Raw genomic sequence first — 21,084 nt, 5'->3', positions numbered from 1 at the left:
TAGCCTTCCACATGACTCTACCCTTCAGGTAGCTCCGTCTCAAAAAGGTCGGTGACCCCTGCTCTAGGTTTTATGAGAGGTATTGATTTGCTGTGCCATGGCTATAAACAAAAATGAAATGTAACATGTAAAAGAAGATTATTGGTTCCATTTTTATTTTCCTTTCCCTTTTCTATCTCAAACTGCAAAGTCTCCTGATCGTCTGGTAACTGAGGGACCAGTGCAGAATGACAGAACTAAAAGAAAAGTGCTGGAGAAGAATAGTTGAGTGGGTGGTGCTGAGAATCGCCATATGCGTGTCAGTCAATTCAAACAACCACTGCTTATAGGCATAGAAACGCCACATTGTGCTGAGAATCCTCCAATTCATCTTCCTCCTCTTCTCTCTCCATCTCTCCTCCGCTATGGGCTGCTGTGTTCTTCCTCTTCACCTGCTTGCTGGAGGAGCCCCTCGGCCTCTGCATGGGCACCAAAAGGCGGAAGCCGGGCTGGGCGTTGGCAGACGCCGTGCCAAAGGCGGGGCGAATGGCCTTGAACGTGCAGGGCATGAGGGAGGAGGAGGAGCACGAGGATGAGGGGCTGGCACTTTGGACAGAGGAGTACCCTGAGGTGTGATGGTCGACGGGGAAGAAGGGATCTCGGCCGTGGCCGCTCTTGTCCTCCGCACGTTCCGCTTCACAGAAGCTGTCTTCATCACTGGACAGGGCTCGGCAGTGCTCTAGCATATTGTCTGCATCGTTCAGCGGCTGCAGTTCCACGTCCATGAAGGAGGCTATTGACAGAGAAGACGTATCGGGATTAACCACACAGAATAATTTAAATTTCATAACACAAACTAAAGAGCCTTGATCAGACAGGACATGCTTTTAGCGGCAGGAAGCACCTTTGTCTAATTGTTTCCAATAAGTTTGCAAGTCTTCGAAGCAGATCCTATCTGATCAAGGCCTAACCATACAATTATAGTGATCCATAAAAAAATGCAAGCTTTTGGGAGCTTAGATTAGCAAGAATGCCTTAACGTGAATGTGACCTATTACAGTAGTATATCACGCTGGACATTGCAACTGCCGACTCATGTCTAGCCCCATCATATCCTAATGGAAGACTGACTCATGCATTATTCTCCTCTACATAACCAGCAGTTACTTCATGCCCTTTATAAATGTCCCTGCCAGTAACTACCGGTACATTTCATGCGTCTAGCCCATAGACTGTCAAAGGATGGACGTAGGTAACGTGACATGCTATTAGTTTAATGGTCTACTGGACAGGCGAACAGTGGTTCTCAAAGTGGGGTCTGGGGACCCCCGGGGGTCCTTGAAGGGGTTCAAGCGGGTCCCCAGCAAAAAGAGGAATACATTATTTTCAGTATTTTGTTTCATGGGTTTCACTTTCTGTAATAAAATGTCTAAAAGCGAAAAGATGAGGACCCTGGGGCAAAATCTTACCAAACGGGGGTCCATGGTCTACTCTAAGTAAGTCAGTTTAGGGGAACTTGATGTGTAAAGGTTTGAGATTTTGCTCTAAAAGGGTGAGTTATATAAAAATTCACCCCCCGTACAGTTGGCATGAAATGTATTAGCTATAGATCAAAACCATTTTTGTACCATGCTGTAAACATGTTTACAGTTTATTTCTGCTGTAGCCTGGCATTAACATGGGGGTGAATGACTCCCTTTTGGAGCAAGCCTCAAGTGGCCATTCGAGGAACTATAGTTTTTGGTACTTCTGCCTTGGCCTCAATTTTGACAACTGCCCCCCTCAGTCCACCCAGCCCCTTTCTCTCCTCTTCCCCCGGCACTCACTCTCTCCGTCTCTCTCCACCTCGCTCTCCTCCTGGTCACCCTCATAGCCGGAACAGGAAGTGTTCAGGCTCCAGTCCAGGATGTCGCCCAGCAGCGTCTCCTCCTGAGTGGACAGCTCAGCCGTGGGCGTGGTCACAAAGCTGCCTCTGTGGTCCTCCTGCATGCTGTCATCTCGTCTCCTTGGGGGACAACAAGCAGTCGGATACAGTGAGTCACTGGACCGTCTCGCAGATGGCACAAACACCTTCTGGACAAGATGGTTCACAGAGCTGTTTGTCACACAGCATAGGGTGATCCAGCAATAGCAGCCGCTAAAGGCGCAGCGTGACACTGGTCATTTTGCTGTCACCCCGTGACTTATGCAAACGTGACTTGGAGCTGATTTTTGTGCCGCATTTTCAAGTCCTGTTACACCGGCATCCCAAATACAAAGATCTGATGTCAAACACTGATGTATGTATTGTAAGGGGAAACTGTGCGTTGGCAGCTGGTTAACCTTTTGTTTTTGCTGGACGGGGAGGAGAGGAAGGTGTGGATGTCTGCTGGTTGGCCAGTGGGGCTGGAAGGCTCCGTCTGAGGCACCACTTCAGGGATCTCCAAGATCTGACACAGCTCTCTGAAATCCATCACCTGGTGCAGGCCATGGGATGACATCAGTGACCAGTTAGATTCAGGAAGCAAACAAGAGAGATACTGAACCACCATGCAATAATGTTTTGTTTTAGAAATGGCAAGTACAGAGAAGACTTTTCCCAGAAACATCATAAAAACCATTCAAGTACCTTTTCTTTGCTGATGTGCTGGTAGTCGTCGTCCTCAAAGCGCTGTTTAACACCAGTGAGAGATACGTGCCTATAGTCTTTGGGGACATCTTGACTGAAACTGAGGGAGAGAGAGAGGAAAAAGAGACCAATGCATCTCTATAATTAACTCGGGGAGACAAATCGTATTACTTGTCTATTTGGGGAGCAGACTTTGTCTATATGATGCTCACCTATCCAAGTGACTCACCCTGCGGCACGTTTCTATGACTCACACACTCCCCCATCCACCACACACACACACACACACACACACACTCCCCCATCCACCACACACACACACACAGCCCAAATGCTCCCCGCTGTCTCTTATGAATCGGCCAGGCTGCTAAAACCCCACAACGGTCTGCTGTGTGCCTGTTGCCAGCCTCAATGGCTATATATTCCGTTGTGATCACCTGGCTGTAGAAGCAATCTGATATCAAATCAATGAAATAATAATGAATTAAATAGGGTTATATGAGCATGGTTCAAACAGCCAGACACGTCACCGACTAATTCTTGTTATCCGAGAGGTAGTCTGGCTGCACGGAAACAGGCAACAGGGATAAGCCCTCCCCTGCCCAATGTATGATACTATCACATATTGAGTACTGCTTCACAAACTGGTCTTGCACAGGAGTAACGATCCTCAAACCCATTGAACAGTTATATAAAAGTGCACTGAAGGTTTTTGACAGAAAACCCTACTCATATCACCACTGTAACATCCTCAGTAAGTATCATTTTCTAAGTTTTGTCAACTTTAAAGTTTTTAAACAGGTTGGTATTGTCTATAAGACCTTACATGGACTTTGCCCGCCCCCCCTGAGGGAATTCATAAAACGGAAGCCTGACACAGGACTCAACACTCGGGCTTTCGCCAGAGGGGACTGTGTAGTACCACACCGGACAACTGCCTTCGGCAAAAACACCCTCTCAGTCCAGGGCTGCCAAATCTGGAATTCGCTACCTCAAACTATAAGAAACTGTCTGTCATTCCCATCTTTCAAACACAACGTAAAAAAATGGATTTTAAATAGCCAAATCTGCGACCATGTGTAAATTGTACTGTAGTGCTCTTGTTTTGCTTGCTCTGTTATGCTTCTTGTTTTTGTTTTGTCTTGTCTTATTAACCTAGTTTAGTTCACTTTGGTTTACTTTAGTTTCTGATCCGTTTTGGTTTTGTTATTGCTCATGTTGTTTTTTGTATTGTTCTGTTTAGTTCTGTCCTGGTGCTGCCTCTGTCGTTTTTCTGTCTCTCTGTGGGGACTACGGATGTAATTTAGCATTCTTGCTAACTCCGGCTTATTTACGTTGCCTTGTGTAATGTTCATGAATATGCACTGTCCCGTCCAAATAAACAAATAAAGTAAAGTAAAGTAAAGCTCTACAGCTGCTCTCCCATTGGAGCGACTGTTTCAGTCGCTGCCGGATGTCCGCTCCCCGCTTATTACAAGCTCTGTCATTGGCTCCGACCATGTCAATCAGAGCGGCTTCCGCTCCCTCCTCCCTGTCTGTCGCTGTAAACAGTGCCCTGCCGCCTCAGTGAAAACAACAATGCTAACTAGCTAGCAAGCTAACGGCAGAAACCTACATGCTAGCTCGTTGTTACACGCTGAAAATGGCAAGTTGGATTGTTGGAAGCGAGACTATCTGAGAGGTTGCAAAGTTGGTGTTTTTTTTCTATTTTTGTGGCGACTGTGAACGTGCCCGAAAGAAATAGGGAGGTAGTTGCCGTGTGTGTGTGTGTGTGTGTGTGTGTGTGTCTGCCATGGCATGGCACAGATACCAAATCAGAATGCTGACCTGAACTGTCTGTATGTTTTTGACAGTTGTTTGCTTGGGGACCAATCCAGGCAAAAGAGACTGACAAAGTGAAAGCTTACCACTTGACATAGAGCAGCACGGCTAAGGGGGTGAGCTCTTGCTTGGAGAAGCCTGTATAGTCGGCCAATTGGCTGGGCCAGATGGGAGCTGCAGAGAGGGAGATGGAGGGGGAGAGGAGGAGAGAGTCAAGCGGAGTGAGCATCAGGCGAGGTATGAACTTGACACCTCACGACTAAATTTAAATTGCATGTGTTTGTTTGAACAGATAATTTGCATAATGTGTCAGTATTAAAAGACTAAAAACACTGCATCTAAGCCTGGAATTACAAGTGTACCTTTAGTGTGTTTATTACCATAGTGATGCAGTGTGCATGTGTGAATGAGTGTTTATTACCATAGTGATGCAGTGTACATGTGAATGATTGTTTATTACCATAGTGATGCAGTGTACATGTGAATGAGTGTTTATTACCATAGTGATGCAGTGTACATGTGAATGAGTGTGTATTACCATAGTGATGCAGTGTACATGTGAATGAGTGTTTATTACCATAGTGATGCAGTGTGCATGTGTGAGAGTGTTTATTACCATGATGCAGTGTGCATGTGAATGAGTGTTTATTACCATAGTGATGCAGTGTGCATGTGAATGAGTGTTTATTACCATAGTGATGCAGTGTGCATGTGAATGAGTGTTTATTACCATAGTGATGCAGTGTACGTGTAAGAAGCAGTGCAGCGCAGGACAGTTTGGCAGGTGGAGGTGTGAGCAGGGCTGAGTGGAGCAGGGACAGCTCACAGATGTAGCTGAACAGGTGAGTGGTCCGCCTCTCCAGAGGCAGCAGGGACAGCAGCACCTCCCCGTAGTCCAGCAGTGTGGGGATCTGAGGGGAAGAGCATAATATATATTTTTTACATCATTAAGTACTGCTTATGAACGTGTTTTTTTATACCCAGGAAAGCAGCATGACATTTTAAAGTAATTAACGGTTAAGAAAGTAGAATGTTTCTTTGTTAGCCAATCTAAAAGGGGCTTAAGACCTCTCATCAGTCACAATTACAGTGTTCGGTTGTGCTCTCGACTTTTACACCATTTTGCAACCAGTCTTGGACCAGGTAGAGAAAATGGACGCTTCAAGCGTTTCAAATATATAGATACCCCCCCCCCCCAATATATTCTTTAGTTTTAGTTTTGTTACCCTCTTTGTCTTTTAACTTTTCCTTATTTCATTTATGTTCTTTGTGTGTCTATTTGTTTAGTATACTTACAATTGTTAATGTGTGATGGTGTGATAGGCTAGGGGTACTTGCGGGGGATGGGATTTTGTTTAAAATTTTGTGCCAAAAGATATTTCAATCCATATTTAGTATAACTACTGAAAAACGGATAAAAAATACTTTGAACACAATTAGTTTTCAAAATGCACGACAGGAAGCTAGCTTATTGCTGTACCATTACAGTCGTCCAAAAACCTTTGGCGGAAGGAAAATAAACAAATGCAGGATTTTGTTTGTTTGTTTGTCTATGACTCACCCTGATCTTTCCGGCCAGCACAGAGACAACCTCTCCCATCATGCGGACCAGGTCCTCATACTTGTAGGTGTTGTCTGTGAGCCAAACGGCCTCACGTATGGTTAGAATGTCTTTACTCATGTAGCTGGAAAGAAAAGAACAAAATGACGATGAATTAATTATACACATATACGGTACACATATACACACACACACACACACACACAATCCAAACAAACCACCCATCCCTCCCCTCTACTCCCAAGTTCTCTCATGAACTGATAAGGAAATGACAACCACCATATTTATTGCTACAATCATATATTTATAGAAGGAATTTAACATTTTGCATATTTGTATGCTGTGAAACAGCCGGTCAATTTCCATGACTGAGATTAAATGAAGACTTTATTCAGAAAACGCGCCCCAAGTGCTGGACGTGCCTTCCCATGTTTCCCTACAGTTGACCTCGTATCGGGACACGACTGTATTACAAAACTAGAAAGCATGATATGAACATGTCAGAGAGCAGCGCGGGTGGGAAGGTGCACGTTCTCACCGTGTGCAAATCACCATGCAGGCGATGCCCAGGAGCTGGAGGCGAGCCTTGGGGACAGAGCGCATGGCCAGGTAGCGGTCGACACAACCCACTGTCACATGCAGCGTCAAGCTGGAGAAGTCCTTCATGGTGGTCACCTCCACAAGCCAGTCCACCAGGATGTATCTAGAGAGAGAGACGGAGACAGATGGATAGAAAGGTGAAGGGACATCATGAACATCATGTGGCCAGGCCAAGAGAGAGAGAAAGATCACGGCAGAAAAACGGGAGTAAAACAAAGATTAAATTCAAACGAGACACTTTGGCATCTCAGTGCACCAGCTAAACTGGGAGCGCAACTAAATGGCCCAACAGATTGTGAAAAGACTGGACACCACACGTTTAATGACTGCCATTCTCATCATTTCCTCTAGTCATCGAGGCGTCCAGGCGGGGGATTTACTGGCTACTGCCAGTTTCTGGTCAGATTTATGTCAGAGTTCACACTGCAGACACTTGTCTAGAGATCCCTGTTGACACACTGGTTTGAAAGACAAGAAATTAAAGTCCATAACCTTCATGCACTACAATATCATATGCCAAACCAGCATGGATCGATCAGGGCACATTTGATCTCGACAATGTGTAGTGTCTCCCATGATTCCACAGGTAACTGGTTTGCCTGGCACTCTTGAACTGGCGTTTTGTTAAATCTGGGGCTCTACCTGACTCAGAATACTGTCAGTTGAATCGGATTTGGCTTTCAATATGAATATTTAAATATTCTTTTCTTCTCAGTTTATTTTTTATAAAACTATCTGGCAAGAAGAAAATCCATTGGCATGTGCTTGTTTGATTTGTTTTTTACTTGAATGTATGTATTAATAGGCTGACACTTGTACCAAAATAGGTTATATATATATATATATGATGATCTAATAGATCATGATATATATAACCTTTTTGGTTATAAATTGCTTGGTTTCTCCCAATAGATTATTGGGAGAAACCAAGCAATTCTATATGTAAAATCAGACATTCAGCACCCCCATATAGCCGGAATGGAATGCTCCTTGTATGGTAACCACATTTTGCGCCTATTCGTCTGAGATAGATTGGCAGTCGAATCAGGCTCATTCGAACGAATCGCTGAGTATTTGGGGGTCACCTCTAGTTAAGTCTATCTAGTAATGTAATTAGAAAAAGCTCAAATGTAATGGTCACAGCACAATGAGTCACAATGACTCGTAGAGGAACATTCAGCTGTCTGGAGATAGTATTCACCAACAGACTGGGGTCATGTCAGCAGCACTATGGTTATGGTAGACTTTCTGTACTCCTCTACCTCATGGTGTCCTTGATGCCGCGCCTGAGGATGTCCTCGGCGCGGTGGTGTGGCGTCGGGGGAGATGATGAGCTGAAAAGCTGGGCCACCAAGTCAGCACAGGCCTTCGCCTTCAAACCCAGAGGATTCCCACTGCAGCACACCTTGGCCAGGGATAGCTGGGGGAAAGAAGCAAGGCACAATGTGAGGTCATGTTGTGCTGGGTCACACTGAAAGTCGTCTCCTCTCTCCTCTCCCTTCCGTGAGAGTCGTCTGGCTGCACGGAAACAGGCTACTGGGATAAGCCCTCCCCTGCTCTACAGCTGCTCCCCATTGAAGCGACTGTTTCAGTCGCGGCCGGATGTCTGCTCCCGGCTTATTACAAGCTCATTGGCTCCGTATTATCATTGGCTCCGACCATGTCAATCAGAGCGGCTTCCGCGCCCTCCACCCTGTGTGTCGATGTAAACAGTGCCCTGCCGCCGCAGTGAAAACAACGCTAACTAGCTAGCAAGCTAACGTCAGGTTGCTACATGGTGAAAATGGCAAGTTGGATTGTTGGAAACTATTTTCCAAGGGCACTGCCGCCAAGCGCCGCACATCGCAATCCCACAATGGAGACCTGCGCCGCCAGACTACACTGAAAGCAACCTGGGCATGTTGTGCTGGGTCACACTAAAAGCAACCTGGGCATGTTGTGCTGGGTCACACTAAAAGCAACCTGGGCATGTTGTGCTGGGTCACACTAAAAGCAACCTGGGCATGTTGTGCTGGGTCACACTAAAAGCAACCTGGGCATGTTGTGCTGGGTCACACTGAAAGCAACCTGGGCATGTTGTGCTGGGTCACACTGAAAGCAACCTGGGCATGTTGTGCTGGGTCACACTGAAAGCAACCTGGGCATGTTGTGCTGGGTCACACTGAAAGCAACCTTGGCATGTTGTGCTGGGTCACACTGAAAGCAACCTGGGCATGTTGTGCTGGGTCACACTAAAAGCAACCTGGGCATGTTGTGCTGGGTCACACTAAAAGCAACCTGGGCATGTTGTGCTGGGTCACACTAAAAGCAACCTGGGCATGTTGTGCTGGGTCACACTAAAAGCAACCTGGGCATGTTGTGCTGGGTCACACTGAAAGCAACCTGGGCATGTTGTGCTGGGTTACACTGAAAGCAACCTGGGCATGTTGTGTTGGGTCACACTAAAAGCAACCTAGATTTTACAGAGACTGCCTGTCTGTCAATGTAATTACACACAGTGGGATTCTCGGAAGAGCTTGTAATTAGGAGGATGAGTCATTTTTATGATTCAGTGCAGCAGCTTGAGCAAGGCTTTACAGGGCTATCAAAGGGAGGGGGGGTATGTCAACTGTCATGCCCTACTGACAATGCCTGATAGCACTTCAATGAGCACAACTCCTTAAGTTGGACAAATGGTGCAGCGAGAGATGGAAAATTAAAGACTTGACACATGACAAGGCATACATAAAAGCTGTCAAATGACAAACACCCCCCTGCCTTTTATATGATTATGGTGAATGACCGAATCTGTAGACTAACAAAAAGGCAAACATAAAGACTAAAATTGCACAAGAACAACACATCAACTCTACATGCACTTAATAGTAAACACACACCTGAGCCTCCCAGTATCCTTTAGCAGCATAGTCCCTGAGGGTTCGTACACACTGAAGGTACCTGCCTGGGTCTGCCATCTGAAACATAAGAGAGACCCAATTAACCATTTCATGTTTGGGCAACAGCCTCAGCGTCAAGAAGAAATATACAAACCACAGACACGTTATTCTAAATCCAATCAAATTAAAAACATTTCCACTGCAAATTTTAGGAGTCCCGAATTCCGAAAACCTGTTTCCATGCATGTTTCACATATAAAGAAGTCTGGCTGTGAATCGGAATGAGTTTCGGTGCTTGACATGCAGAGACGTGCAGTAAGTCAATAAGGTCCAGTGTTGCTAACCTGTAACTTTGAATATCACAAATGACAAAGATTCATAACTCACAGCAGCTTTACGGTTGTGCTCCCACAACAGATAGGAGCTGTGTAGGCAGCCGGCCTGTGACGACTCCTCCAGCATGGGTAAGGCCTCCAAGCGCCTTTCACCGTCCTGGCAAAATAAAACAGGGTTCCAGACATGATTGGCCAGTCTTACCTACCAAATTCAATAGAAATAATTGGCTTTTCCTAGACCAAGTGTTATGTTCAAAGTTTCATTCGAAAGTCCAGATTATGTTGGAAATCAAGCCATTTTCAAGGAGTATATTCAAATTCAAGCATATTCCTAACTTGAAAACATGACTCTTAAAAACATTTTCTCTAAGGTGCTGCTTGCGTGTAATGACCCTATTTCGGCTGTGTGGAATCATTGCCACTTTGCTAAATAACAAATAAGTACAGTGGGGCTGTGGGCAAGCAGAATCAACAGGGATTGCAAGTCAATAGCGGTGCTATATGAAGAGGAGAAAACCACAATTATCCCATCTGTGTTCAGGACTACGCAGGCACACATGCTCTGATTACAAGCCAATTGAAACTGTGCAAACCCCACCCAGGCGGAGGCTCCAGCCTCACTTTCACACCCACCTCAAAGAGCTGCAAAACTCTGGCCAAACAGTGCAGTAGGGTCCCCTTCATGTCCTACAGAGACAAGAACAAAATCAATTAATGAACACCTGAAAAAGTCTCAAGATTATATGATATATTACTATCCTTTTGTTTGTTTATTATGGACAACTATCGCCAACATTGTTCCATTTCTATGGAATTCTGTGAATTTCCGTTGAACAAAGGCAATTCAGAATTCAGAATTATAAATTTGATCTTAATCATTGGAGCAATGGAAGAAAGAGACCATGAAGTATGATGTATGTCTACCCCTTATAGAGAATAGCTTGTTTCTTAAGCTGCCCTGTGCCCTCACATGATAAGCAATCGTCTCTTCTCTCACCGCGAAGTAGAGTGAGAAAAGCCAGCGGGAAGTACGTCAAAGTTTAAGTTATTTGTACTTTGAGCACAACACACGGTGGCAAATTCAAGCGGTGCATGAGGGTCGCGCTGCCGCATAGTTGGGAGGCACCGCTCTCCCCGTAGAAAACAACGGCACAGCGGGCGCAGAGCTGTTTTACCGTAGATGACGTGTGGAGGGGGGGCTTCAAGGAATCATTTGTCTGAAGTTTGGACAGAGATAAAACAGCTCGTCTGTCCAGTATACTGTCCTGACTGAGTGAGCAATACTTACCACGTTGTTGTCACTCTCAGCCTTAAGACGGTCAAACACCACGGCTTTACAGCAGCTGCCATTGGGGGACCAAGGGGGGCGTATGAAGACCCAGATGAAGGGATCTGCCGTTGGAGAACGCAGGCTCTCTGCCAGGGTGAAGAAGTGGGAGGCCTTCCGGCCACACACATCCGCACGTCCCTCGTCACTACACAGCGCTGACACAGGGAAAAGGAGAAAGACATGAGATGAAGCGACTGTGTGTGGGACAAGGTACAGGTCAAGAGCTGTAATCACTCACAACAATGAATGGCTGAATTAGAGAGGCAGAGAGTTATGAAGAGTTTAACTTACGTCCTTCATTGTACAAATAAGCAATCCCTAGCTTCACAGCGGCTTCAAAATTCCCTTTCTCTGCAGCTCTGAAGAAAGAGACATTTTTAATGTAAAAACCCATACAGAAAAATAATAGTTCATCTTATAACAGCAAAATTTTGACTGAAGGGAGTGTACCTTTCAAATAGCCACACCGTCTTAGGGGATGGCCAGGTTTCTCTGAAAGAGACCCTGGCCCAAACACTGGAGTGGTTGTCTACGATGTCCCGCAGCTGGGAATGGACCTGTAACAGCAGTCAAGCCAATTAGTCCCTCTATAATAAAATAGACACTTGACCCACCAAATCAGGTGGTTACAAGATGTTGAGGCAAACCCTGATGACATTGCATGTATATGCTAGAGGTTGTGTAGGAGTGTTACAGTGTGTGTTTGTTTACTCACTGCTCTGACAGCCAGCAGATCCTCAGCAGAGAGGCACTGAAGCATACACAGCAGAACCTCCTCAGGAAGAGACAGCAAGGTTAGGGCTGGAGTGCGCTTCTGGACCCGCTTCCGCACCGGAACCGAGTAGCATTTCGAACAACGGCAGTGGGCTACAGAAAGAAAAATATGTTGAAAATTAGACAGCTACAAGAAAAAAGATCATTTAAGCATCTTAGCTTGAATCTTCAATTCATAAGGACCAAATGACCGCACTTGGCACAGATGTTAACTGAAAAGCATTTCACATCTTAGTGTTGGGCTGACACTAATTCTCACTTGAAGGTCTCACAAATATTTGCAGTTAGTTTAGAGCAGATCAATAGCCAGCTGGTAACCAGGTTATGGATGAAGTTTATGGCTCCACTTTCAAACTGCCTAACGTTAGCTAATGTAAGGCATGTCCAGGCGGTCTATTCAAATTCATTTTGAATTTCGGCTATCAATATGTGGAAAACCAATATTACTTTAAAGTATTTAAAAATAGGAACATCATAATAGCGTTACCTAGTTAATAAGGTGTTGTAAGCATCACCAGGCGGTGGTGAACTGAGAAAGTTGGATAAGTCAAACGAAGTGGCCGCCCAAATTTCCCTCCTGCGGCTATGTCACTTATATCAATTTTTTATAGAGGTTTAATGTTATAAATATTTGGATTTTGCAGCGCCCATTACAATCAACTTGTAAACAGCAACGTAAAGGATAACTTACATGTTTTCCACAAATGTTGGACATTTTAACAAGGTATTTCCAACTTGAACTTGCAAGACATATATATGGCTAACGTTAAGCAGCTAACCGCTAACATCATGCTGGCTAGTAGCTAGCTAACGTAAGCAATGTTAACGTTGCGAGCTAGCAACCGTCAACCGAGACAGACTTGTCACTTATTAACATGGGATATTTCTACATCATTCCGACAACAATAAGCTATAACGTTAGTTAAAGCGGACTACTTACCGCCCGCTTTCATTGCGAGTGATCTCTCCTCAAAACAGTGATGGCTGTTGCACTGGTCTGACTGAACAGAAAAACAGCCTAAAAAGATCCAGATACGAATATATTACGTTACTCTTATAGCGTTAGTCCTGTACGAGAAGGTGAAACAAACGTTTTTACAATAACTTAACGTAAGTGCTCACTACCTTACTTGTGCTGTAAAGTGAAGTTGTTAGCTCCCTAAGCTCTTGTCTTTATGAATTCAAATTCAAGCATGCATACATCCTATTCCTTACGAGGAAGACCCTCCCCAAAGCTCCTCAACTAGCACCGCCCGCGCCCAGCGTTTAAACATCAACATCAATCTCATTGGTCAAACGCGGGTACGCCCATCGACCAAGTAGCATCCATTTGATTCGCCGAGATGAAGATCAGCAGCAGCGATTGGCTGGATTTGATAAACTCCGAATTAGAGCACGATGATTGGACAACGTAACGCCTTTTCGAAAGTACGCGCTCGCAAATAAAGATATTTCATTGGTTGACATCATTATTAAAAAAACGTGTACAGGGCTACCTTGTTGCTTTGGATTATGGGACCTGTAGTTGAACAAAACCGTTTAAAGGTACTCTATTTAAAGGGACAAGAACCACGATCTGAGATGACAATCTTCAGTTCCTAGGATGCAATCAAAAACTAATTGTATAATAATAATGTATATATTATTAGGATATTGTGCTATTTTATAAGAATTCAATTCAATACCAACAAGCAGGCAAAACTGTGTATAAAACCTAGGGAAGTCCCATGACACCTGAGCTTGGGTCATAAAATGGATGTCCTGTGTCTACCAAGCACACTGAGACTAATAATAATAATAATAATAATAATAATAATAATAATAATAATAATAATAATAATAATAACAACAACAACAACAACAACAACAATAATAATAATAACAATAATAATAATAATAATAATAATAATAATACATGTTTGACGTGGCAATAATTATAATTATTATTATAATAATTTTCAATTTTAGCCTCAATCTTGTGTAATGACAACAGATAGCTTTCCAAAGCTTGACGCAACTTGAAATTAAATTAGTATTTTCAAACAAACTGTGTGTGTGTGTGTGTGTGTGTGTGTGTGTGTGTGTGTGTGTGTGTGTGTGTGTGTGTGTGTGTGTGTGTGTACGTGTGTGTGTGTGTGTGTGTGTGTGTGTGTGTGTGTACGTGTGTGTGTGTGTCAGAGAGAAAGACTGTGTGTGAGTGCCATAACATACATGCCCTATTGCCTTAACTTGCCCTGACATAAAAGAGCAACTCAATTCAATCAGGGCTGATTGGATTTTCTATTTACTAGTGTTTTGTATCTCTTAACGTGTAATTTCCTTATTTTTTAACCTTTTTCCTACTATGTTTTAGATTCTATTTTTCCTACTGTTTTAAGCTTGTATTTTACCTGCCCAGGGACTACGGGTGGAAAATAGCATTTCTGCTATAACCTGGTACGATGCATCTCTCTCTATTTTATAGGGTTAATGTTCTTGTACACTGTCCCTGTATTAAAAATAAAGAAAATTCAAATTCAAATTGATGGTTATTTTGAAGTTGTTGGTTGGCTTTGTTTAATCATGTAGTACGTAGCCTATTGCTCATTGCAAAGTTCAGATTGGGCTGATTATCGTTAATCTCATTACTTTATGTGTGATTAACACTGATACATCAAAGATCCATTCAGTAAATCAATTGTGGGTTTTTTCACAATTGATTTACTGAATGCCTACGTCTTTGTCACCAAATGACCCCCCATTGCCCCACCCCTACCCACATGCAAACATTTCATCACCGAAATCTGAAAAAAAGCATGACAATTGAACAGAGGGGTATGTAAAATACAGAATTATCGTCCTCTATAGTAACATTTACAAGGAAAGCATAGTAGAAGTCAGAAGACAAACAAATGCACAAACATTTTGTTGGTCAGTATTGGGTAATTAACATTTGTAATAAAGATAAGACTAGGAAGTGCATTCTAATATCCTGTATTGACGTTAACATTTGCAGTCAGTCCCATCACTGAGGCACACAGGATGTGGAGACAAGGGGAAATACACACTCATTAAGCAGCATAATCAATGAAGTTAACGAGGCTATACAGACCTACACGAGCAAAGGTTAAGTACAAAGAAAGTACACACGTGACCACTGGTGGAGCAGAGCAAAACAAGTTTATCATTCATGTGCTGCTTTCACTGAGCACAATAAGGAACAATCTTAGCTCTTCCTTGTCCAACTTTTTCCTCCTGCGCGCACACACACACACACACACACACACACACACACGCGCGCACACACGCACGCACGCACACACACACTTTTTAAATGCAGACTGGCTCGGCCTCACATGCTGCCTCTGGGGACATGACATGATGATCTGTCTGTTTCTCATTGTGAGTAAACACACTGCCCTCTTCCAGGAATAGTGCCCGTTTGATCACTGCTCGCTTGAGGGTCACACAGGAGCAGAGGGCACATAGGGCAGCTCTCTCTCTCGATTGCTGTGGTGGTCACCATTCATCTTCAGCACCTGACCCCAATCTCATCGCCCACAACAAGCGATGGGGTGATGAGATTGGGCACGACTCGGCTCCAGAGGTAATGTTCAATGCTATATATAGCAGAGGTAATGCTGAATGCTATATATAGCATTCAACATTACCTCTGCTGCCTCGCGCAAACACCTCACAGATCGAGTTCAACAGCTGTCTTGTCTCAATGAAGGTAAAGTTTCTTTAAATTCCAAACTAACTAATATTGTATATATAATGTGTGCATGTAATGTGTGTAATATATGTGTACTTACTTGGACCCAGCTCATGTCACCTAAAAAAAAACAATGTACCTGTCAAATGCCTCTGATAAGGGTAAGTCAATTGAGAAATACTGCAGAGAAACAATCACAGTTGAAGATTAAGCTGATTTATGAATTATGGAAATTTATCTCGAGCCAGTTCCTATCACTTTATGTCAGTCACCCTTCTATATAGTGCATAGGCTACGTCAAATGGAGAATAAAGAGAACAATTTGATGTTCCTTTTCCATGTTTGAGGGATGACGGTGATGGTGATGATGGTGATGGTGATGATGGTGGTATTTCACAGGGGAGATGTGCCTAGCAAAATTACCTTGTAGCTGAGGGACCTAAGACAGGGCAGAGTGACATCTCCAAATGGGTGCATTCACTGTTTCCATAGAAACTCCTACGGGTCTCTCAGTGAAACACAAGGTGACCGATAATGGTAAGGGACAAGCTATCAGTTGATGCATTTCTCCTAAATTGAGAATAATCACAATAAAACCATATACGCGCAAATGACTTCTACTGTAAGTCTATCATTTTCGCCTCTCCAAATCTAGTATTAAAGGGTAATTTCACTGAAAAACATGCATGGGCGTAATCCTGTCAACACAAAATGTGTACCGCTGAAAGGAAAGCAATTGAGGTTGCTTAGAAAAAGATTGCTAGAAGAGCAATTTAGATGACAGTTGGGCAATTTACTGCCCTAGTATTAAAAAAAAAAAGAAATAGAATCAATCAATTTGAAACAAGCTTTGGCAGAAGACTTCAAACTGATTTCAGATCGAAAGAGACGGAGAAAGGCAGGGAAGGAGAGAGGAAGAGAGGAGGGTGCAGGTTCAGAGGCCAGGAGTTGGACTCAGAAGTAAGGTGGTGGAGAAGCCATGCTGAGTTCTTCATGGCAGTGGCTGATTTACAATCTCTCCTCTAGTGTGATGGCCGTCCAAAGATACTCAGACGATGTTATGCTATTCCAATATTTTCAGACATTTGCCTGATTAAATACAGCAGTTTGTCATCCTTATCACATTTTGTTTCTATTGCGGCACCAGTCTACAACATGCACTTCCCACAACATTTTAATTGGATTTTGCTTTTGATTGAATTTGTCTGTCTTGCCAGGCGTTGTATTTAGTCTTACGTCTCTTTCCTAAACAGATGTAGCAATTATGTGAAACAGCAGCTACTTAGCTGTAACACCATCTTGCTAAAACAACAGCCGGCACATATTCAAGCTTGTCTTTCTGTTTGCACTGGTGCTGTTTAGTTTAATAACTCTTGAACAAAAAGAGATCAGAGGCAATCGGGCCTCAGTGTATGGCTAGGCTAGACACCAGAGTGCATAAAGTCACATTGTCTCAGTATGGCTAGACACCAGAGTGCATAAAGTCACATTGTCTCAGTATGGCTAGACACCAGAGTGCATAAAGTCACATTGTGTCAGTATGGCTAGACACCAGAGTGCATAAAGTCACATTGTCTCAGTATGGCTAGACACCACAGTGCATAAAGTCACATTACCTCAATATGGCTAGACAGACACCAGAGTGCATAAAGTCACATTGCCTCAATATGGCTAGACAACAGAGTGCATAAAGTCACATTGCCTCAATATGGCTAGACACCAGAGTGCATAAAGTCACATTGTCTCAGTGTGGCTAGACAGACACCAGAGTGCATAAAGTCACATTACCTCAATATGGCTAGACAGACACCAGAGTGCATAAAGTCACATCAGTATGGCTAGACACCAGAGTGCATAAAGTCACATCAGTATGGCTAGACACCAGAGTGCATAAAGTCACATCAGTATGGCTAGACACCAGAGTGCATAAAGTCATATCAGGATGGCTAGACACCAGAGTGCATAAAGTCACATTGCCTCAATATGGCTAGACACCAGAGTGCATAAAGCCACATTGCCTCAATATGGCTAGACACCAGAGTGCATAAAGTCACATTGTGTCAGTGTGGCTAGACACCAGAGTGCATAAAGTCACATTGTCTCAGTGTGGCTAGACACCAGAGTGCATAAAGTCACATTACCTCAATATGGCTAGACAGACACCAGAGTGCATAAAGTCACATCAGTATGGCTAGACACCAGAGTGCATAAAGTCACATCAGTATGGCTAGACACCAGAGTGCATAAAGTCACATCAGTATGGCTAGACACCAGAGTGCATAAAGTCATATCAGTATGGCTAGACCCCAGAGTGCATAAAGTCACATCAGTATGGCTAGACACCAGAGTGCATAAAGTCATATCAGTATGGCTAGACCCCAGAGTGCATAAAGTCACATCAGTATGGCTAGACACCAGAGTGTATAAAGTCACATCAGTATGGCTATCAGAGTGTATAAAGTCACATCAGGATGGCTAGACACCAGAGTGCATAAAGTCACATCAGTATGGCTATCAGAGTGTATAAAGTCACATCAGGATGGCTAGCACCAGAATGCATAAAGTCACATGAGTATGGCTAGACCCCAGAGTGCATAAAGTCAGATCAGTATGGCTAGACACCAGAGTGCATAAAGTCATATCAGTATGGCTAGACCCCAGAGTGCATAAAGTCAGATCAGTATGGCTAGACCCCAGAGTGCATAAAGTCACATCAGTATGGCTAGACACCAGAGTGCATAAAGTCATATCAGTATGGCTAGACCCCAGAGTGCATAAAGTCACATCAGTATGGCTAGACACCAGAGTGTATAAAGTCACATCAGTATGGCTATCAGAGTGTATAAAGTCACATCAGTATGGCTAGACACCAGAGTGCATAAAGTCACATCAGTATGGCTATCAGAGTGTATAAAGTCACATCAGGATGGCTAGCACCAGAATGCATAAAGTCACATGAGTATGGCTAGACCCCAGAGTGCATAAAGTCAGATCAGTATGGCTAGACACCAGAGTGCATAAAGTCATATCAGTATGGCTAGACCCCAGAGTGCATAAAGTCATATCAGTATGGCTAGACCCCAGAGTGCATAAAGTCACATTGTGCTGCCTGTTACACAGTTTCAAAGTGATAACAGTCTTCAATAAGGGAGTATGATTACTGTAAAAGCAAGCAGCACATAGGCACTCGGGTTTGAAGCCAAGTCTGGAAATTGGGAGGCGGATGAGTCCCAGCTGGTTTCCTGTAATCTGTGCTGACCCGAGCAATCCAACTGACCACTTCCCTCCATCTGCACTCTGCCCCCGCTGGCCTCTCCACCCGTATCCAGGCCCGAAACACTGCCCCCGCTGGCCTCTCCACCCGTATCCACGCCCAAACACTGCCCTCTCCACTCCCACAGCCGTTTCCCAGCAGTAACACCAGCGTTTCATATACAAGGATATGAATGTATGGATGTATACATGTATACATCAAATGTAGAATAAAACCATAGTGAGCTGAGAGGTGCGTGCTGCTCCTCCTACTGGAGCACTAGTGAAATGTACTCATGTAATGTACCGACCGACACATGGTCACCATCAATGTGTTTTTCTCATTTCATCATTTGACCAGAAGGGGGTGTCTTTTACTCCATAATGCTGCCACATGCCCAAGGCTTGCCATGCAAGTGATCTAAGCCGGGCTGGGTTAGCAAGCGGCCCTCTGTCTACATCCAGCATCTGAATGCCAAGAATGGAGGCAGCAGAGACGGTCTCTTTATATCTCCAAATTCTTTGTAAAAAAAAAAAAATGCTTGGCTGATAATGTGACGGTCAACCCATGTACACACTAGCCCACGCTCAACAATGCAGAGTCAAAACAGTGTGGCAGGTCATTGTCTCCCTCCCTGTCACCCCCCATCTGTCTCCTATATTTTTAGCTCAGTCCCAGTTGACAGAGATTCTTCAGAATCTAGAGATAAAGCTTACAGTTCTACCCTCCCCTGTCTTCAGGCCGGACTGCATACGTTCCCAAAAGCAAACGAGTTATATAGTAATAGAATAACATCTAACGAATATTCGCCTGAGAGCTTTCCATCTCAAGATATTGACTATTTCTGCTAGAACACAACAGACGAAACGGTGTTCACGTAACATTTCTTTAATACAACAATTGAAATAACAATTTTCATACATTTAGATGTGAGTATAAATATACAGTAGAAATATAAAATAGTTGTAGTATATACAGCACCACATATTAGAGGGCAGACAAACAAAACATATTGAAACACATTTGGAGTGACTCACTAGAGTAACCGGTAACAGCATCAGTGGAGTAGCATGGCTATCTCCTGTGTAACAGACGTTCCCTCGGTCACCACAGCAGAGAGAGAGAGCTAGTTTCCCCCACTTTCTTTTCTCTTGTTGTTGTTGTTGCTGCAGCAGCAGACGACAGAAGGGAAATCACTTCACATCTCTACAGGACAACATTTGGCCACCTGCCATCCACGTTTTAGTGTACGCGTCGACAGTTTTGCACTATTTCACAAGTACAACTATGCATACGTCATGGTTACATAAGAGCCTGGCCTGCGTATGCAACCACAAGCTGTAAGCCTACACACTACTAGTGCATGCCTACATGTGGAAATTGCGTTGTTGTCGCTACAGGCCAAAGTAAAAGTGTGTGTGTCTGTGTGTGTGTGTTGTGTGTTTCTTGTAGATGTGTTTGTCTCTATGTGTATTTTGTACTGTATGTTGCATCTTCACTGTGTGTTTGAGTGGTTAATTTAGTGGCCTAACTGACTGGAAATCCGTATGCCCGTCACGCACGTCGCTAGCTCCTTGCGGGCTGCTTCTCTCAATAAAACTGTACATCTCGCTCTCTCTCTCTCTCTCTCTCTCTCCCTCAGTCTCTCTACCGCCGTGTGCTACACATCTTTATGGATTGAAACACCATTTGTGTGCCAGGGTGCTTACTTAGAGCTCTCACAAAGGCACATCAACAGGCAACAAAAGATTATCGTTATCTACGGCTTCTATCTCGACCCTCCGTAACGGGTTGCATTGATCTCTTGGCAGTAATTGAAACATTAACACGGTTAAATGTCTTCTGCGTGTGTGCCACATTAGAGTTGAGCTTCACAAAGCCCACCCTCAAACGGCCTGACGTCATCCTCGGAGTAGAACAACTGCTTTCATGTAAGCCAATCTTAATGGATCTGAACACAAGACAGCCCCCCCCCCCGACATGCAGGGCAGCAGTGCGGGCTAGTAGAGAGCCAGGCAGCCTGCTGCTACGTTGTCGTCGTGGTCGTCATAATGTAATGTAATACCAGGGCTTCTCTCTCGTCTCTGTTCTGTGGAGGATACCACGGCACTGAGCTAAAAAAAGCAGGCTCATAGATATTCTTCCTTTCATATTCACCTCAAAAGAAAAACAGGGTTTGACGTGGCTGTTCTGTTGGACTCCTGTTGGACTGTCTGTTTTCACTCAGTAGGAAACGCACAAAGCTCCTCCATT

The 21,084-nt window shown here is 44.0% G+C and overlaps 1 protein-coding gene across 1 annotated transcript; it reads right to left on the bottom strand.

Moving 5' to 3' along the window:
- Positions 1 to 323: 323 nt before the first annotated feature.
- ccnf (cyclin F) lies at positions 324 to 15,693 on the bottom strand (the record flags this gene model as incomplete). Its single annotated transcript, XM_083649930.1, has 17 exons — positions 324 to 772; positions 1,806 to 1,984; positions 2,302 to 2,435; positions 2,588 to 2,687; positions 4,495 to 4,582; positions 5,139 to 5,319; positions 5,970 to 6,093; positions 6,508 to 6,672; positions 7,832 to 7,989; positions 9,446 to 9,523; positions 9,833 to 9,937; positions 10,414 to 10,467; positions 11,069 to 11,265; positions 11,402 to 11,469; positions 11,561 to 11,667; positions 11,826 to 12,011; positions 15,679 to 15,693. 17 exons carry the CDS (start codon positions 15,691 to 15,693, stop codon positions 324 to 326), a joined length of 2,388 nt encoding a protein of 795 aa, XP_083506056.1.
- Between the last annotated feature and the right edge of the window lie 5,391 nt (positions 15,694 to 21,084).

The sequence above is a fragment of the Poromitra crassiceps genome, assembly GCF_964638095.1.
Source record: "Poromitra crassiceps genome assembly, chromosome: 13".
NCBI classification, from domain to species: domain Eukaryota; kingdom Metazoa; phylum Chordata; class Actinopteri; order Beryciformes; family Melamphaidae; genus Poromitra; species Poromitra crassiceps.
The sequence above is the reverse complement of the archived record's forward strand: the minus strand, read 5'-3'. Positions and strand labels throughout refer to the sequence as shown.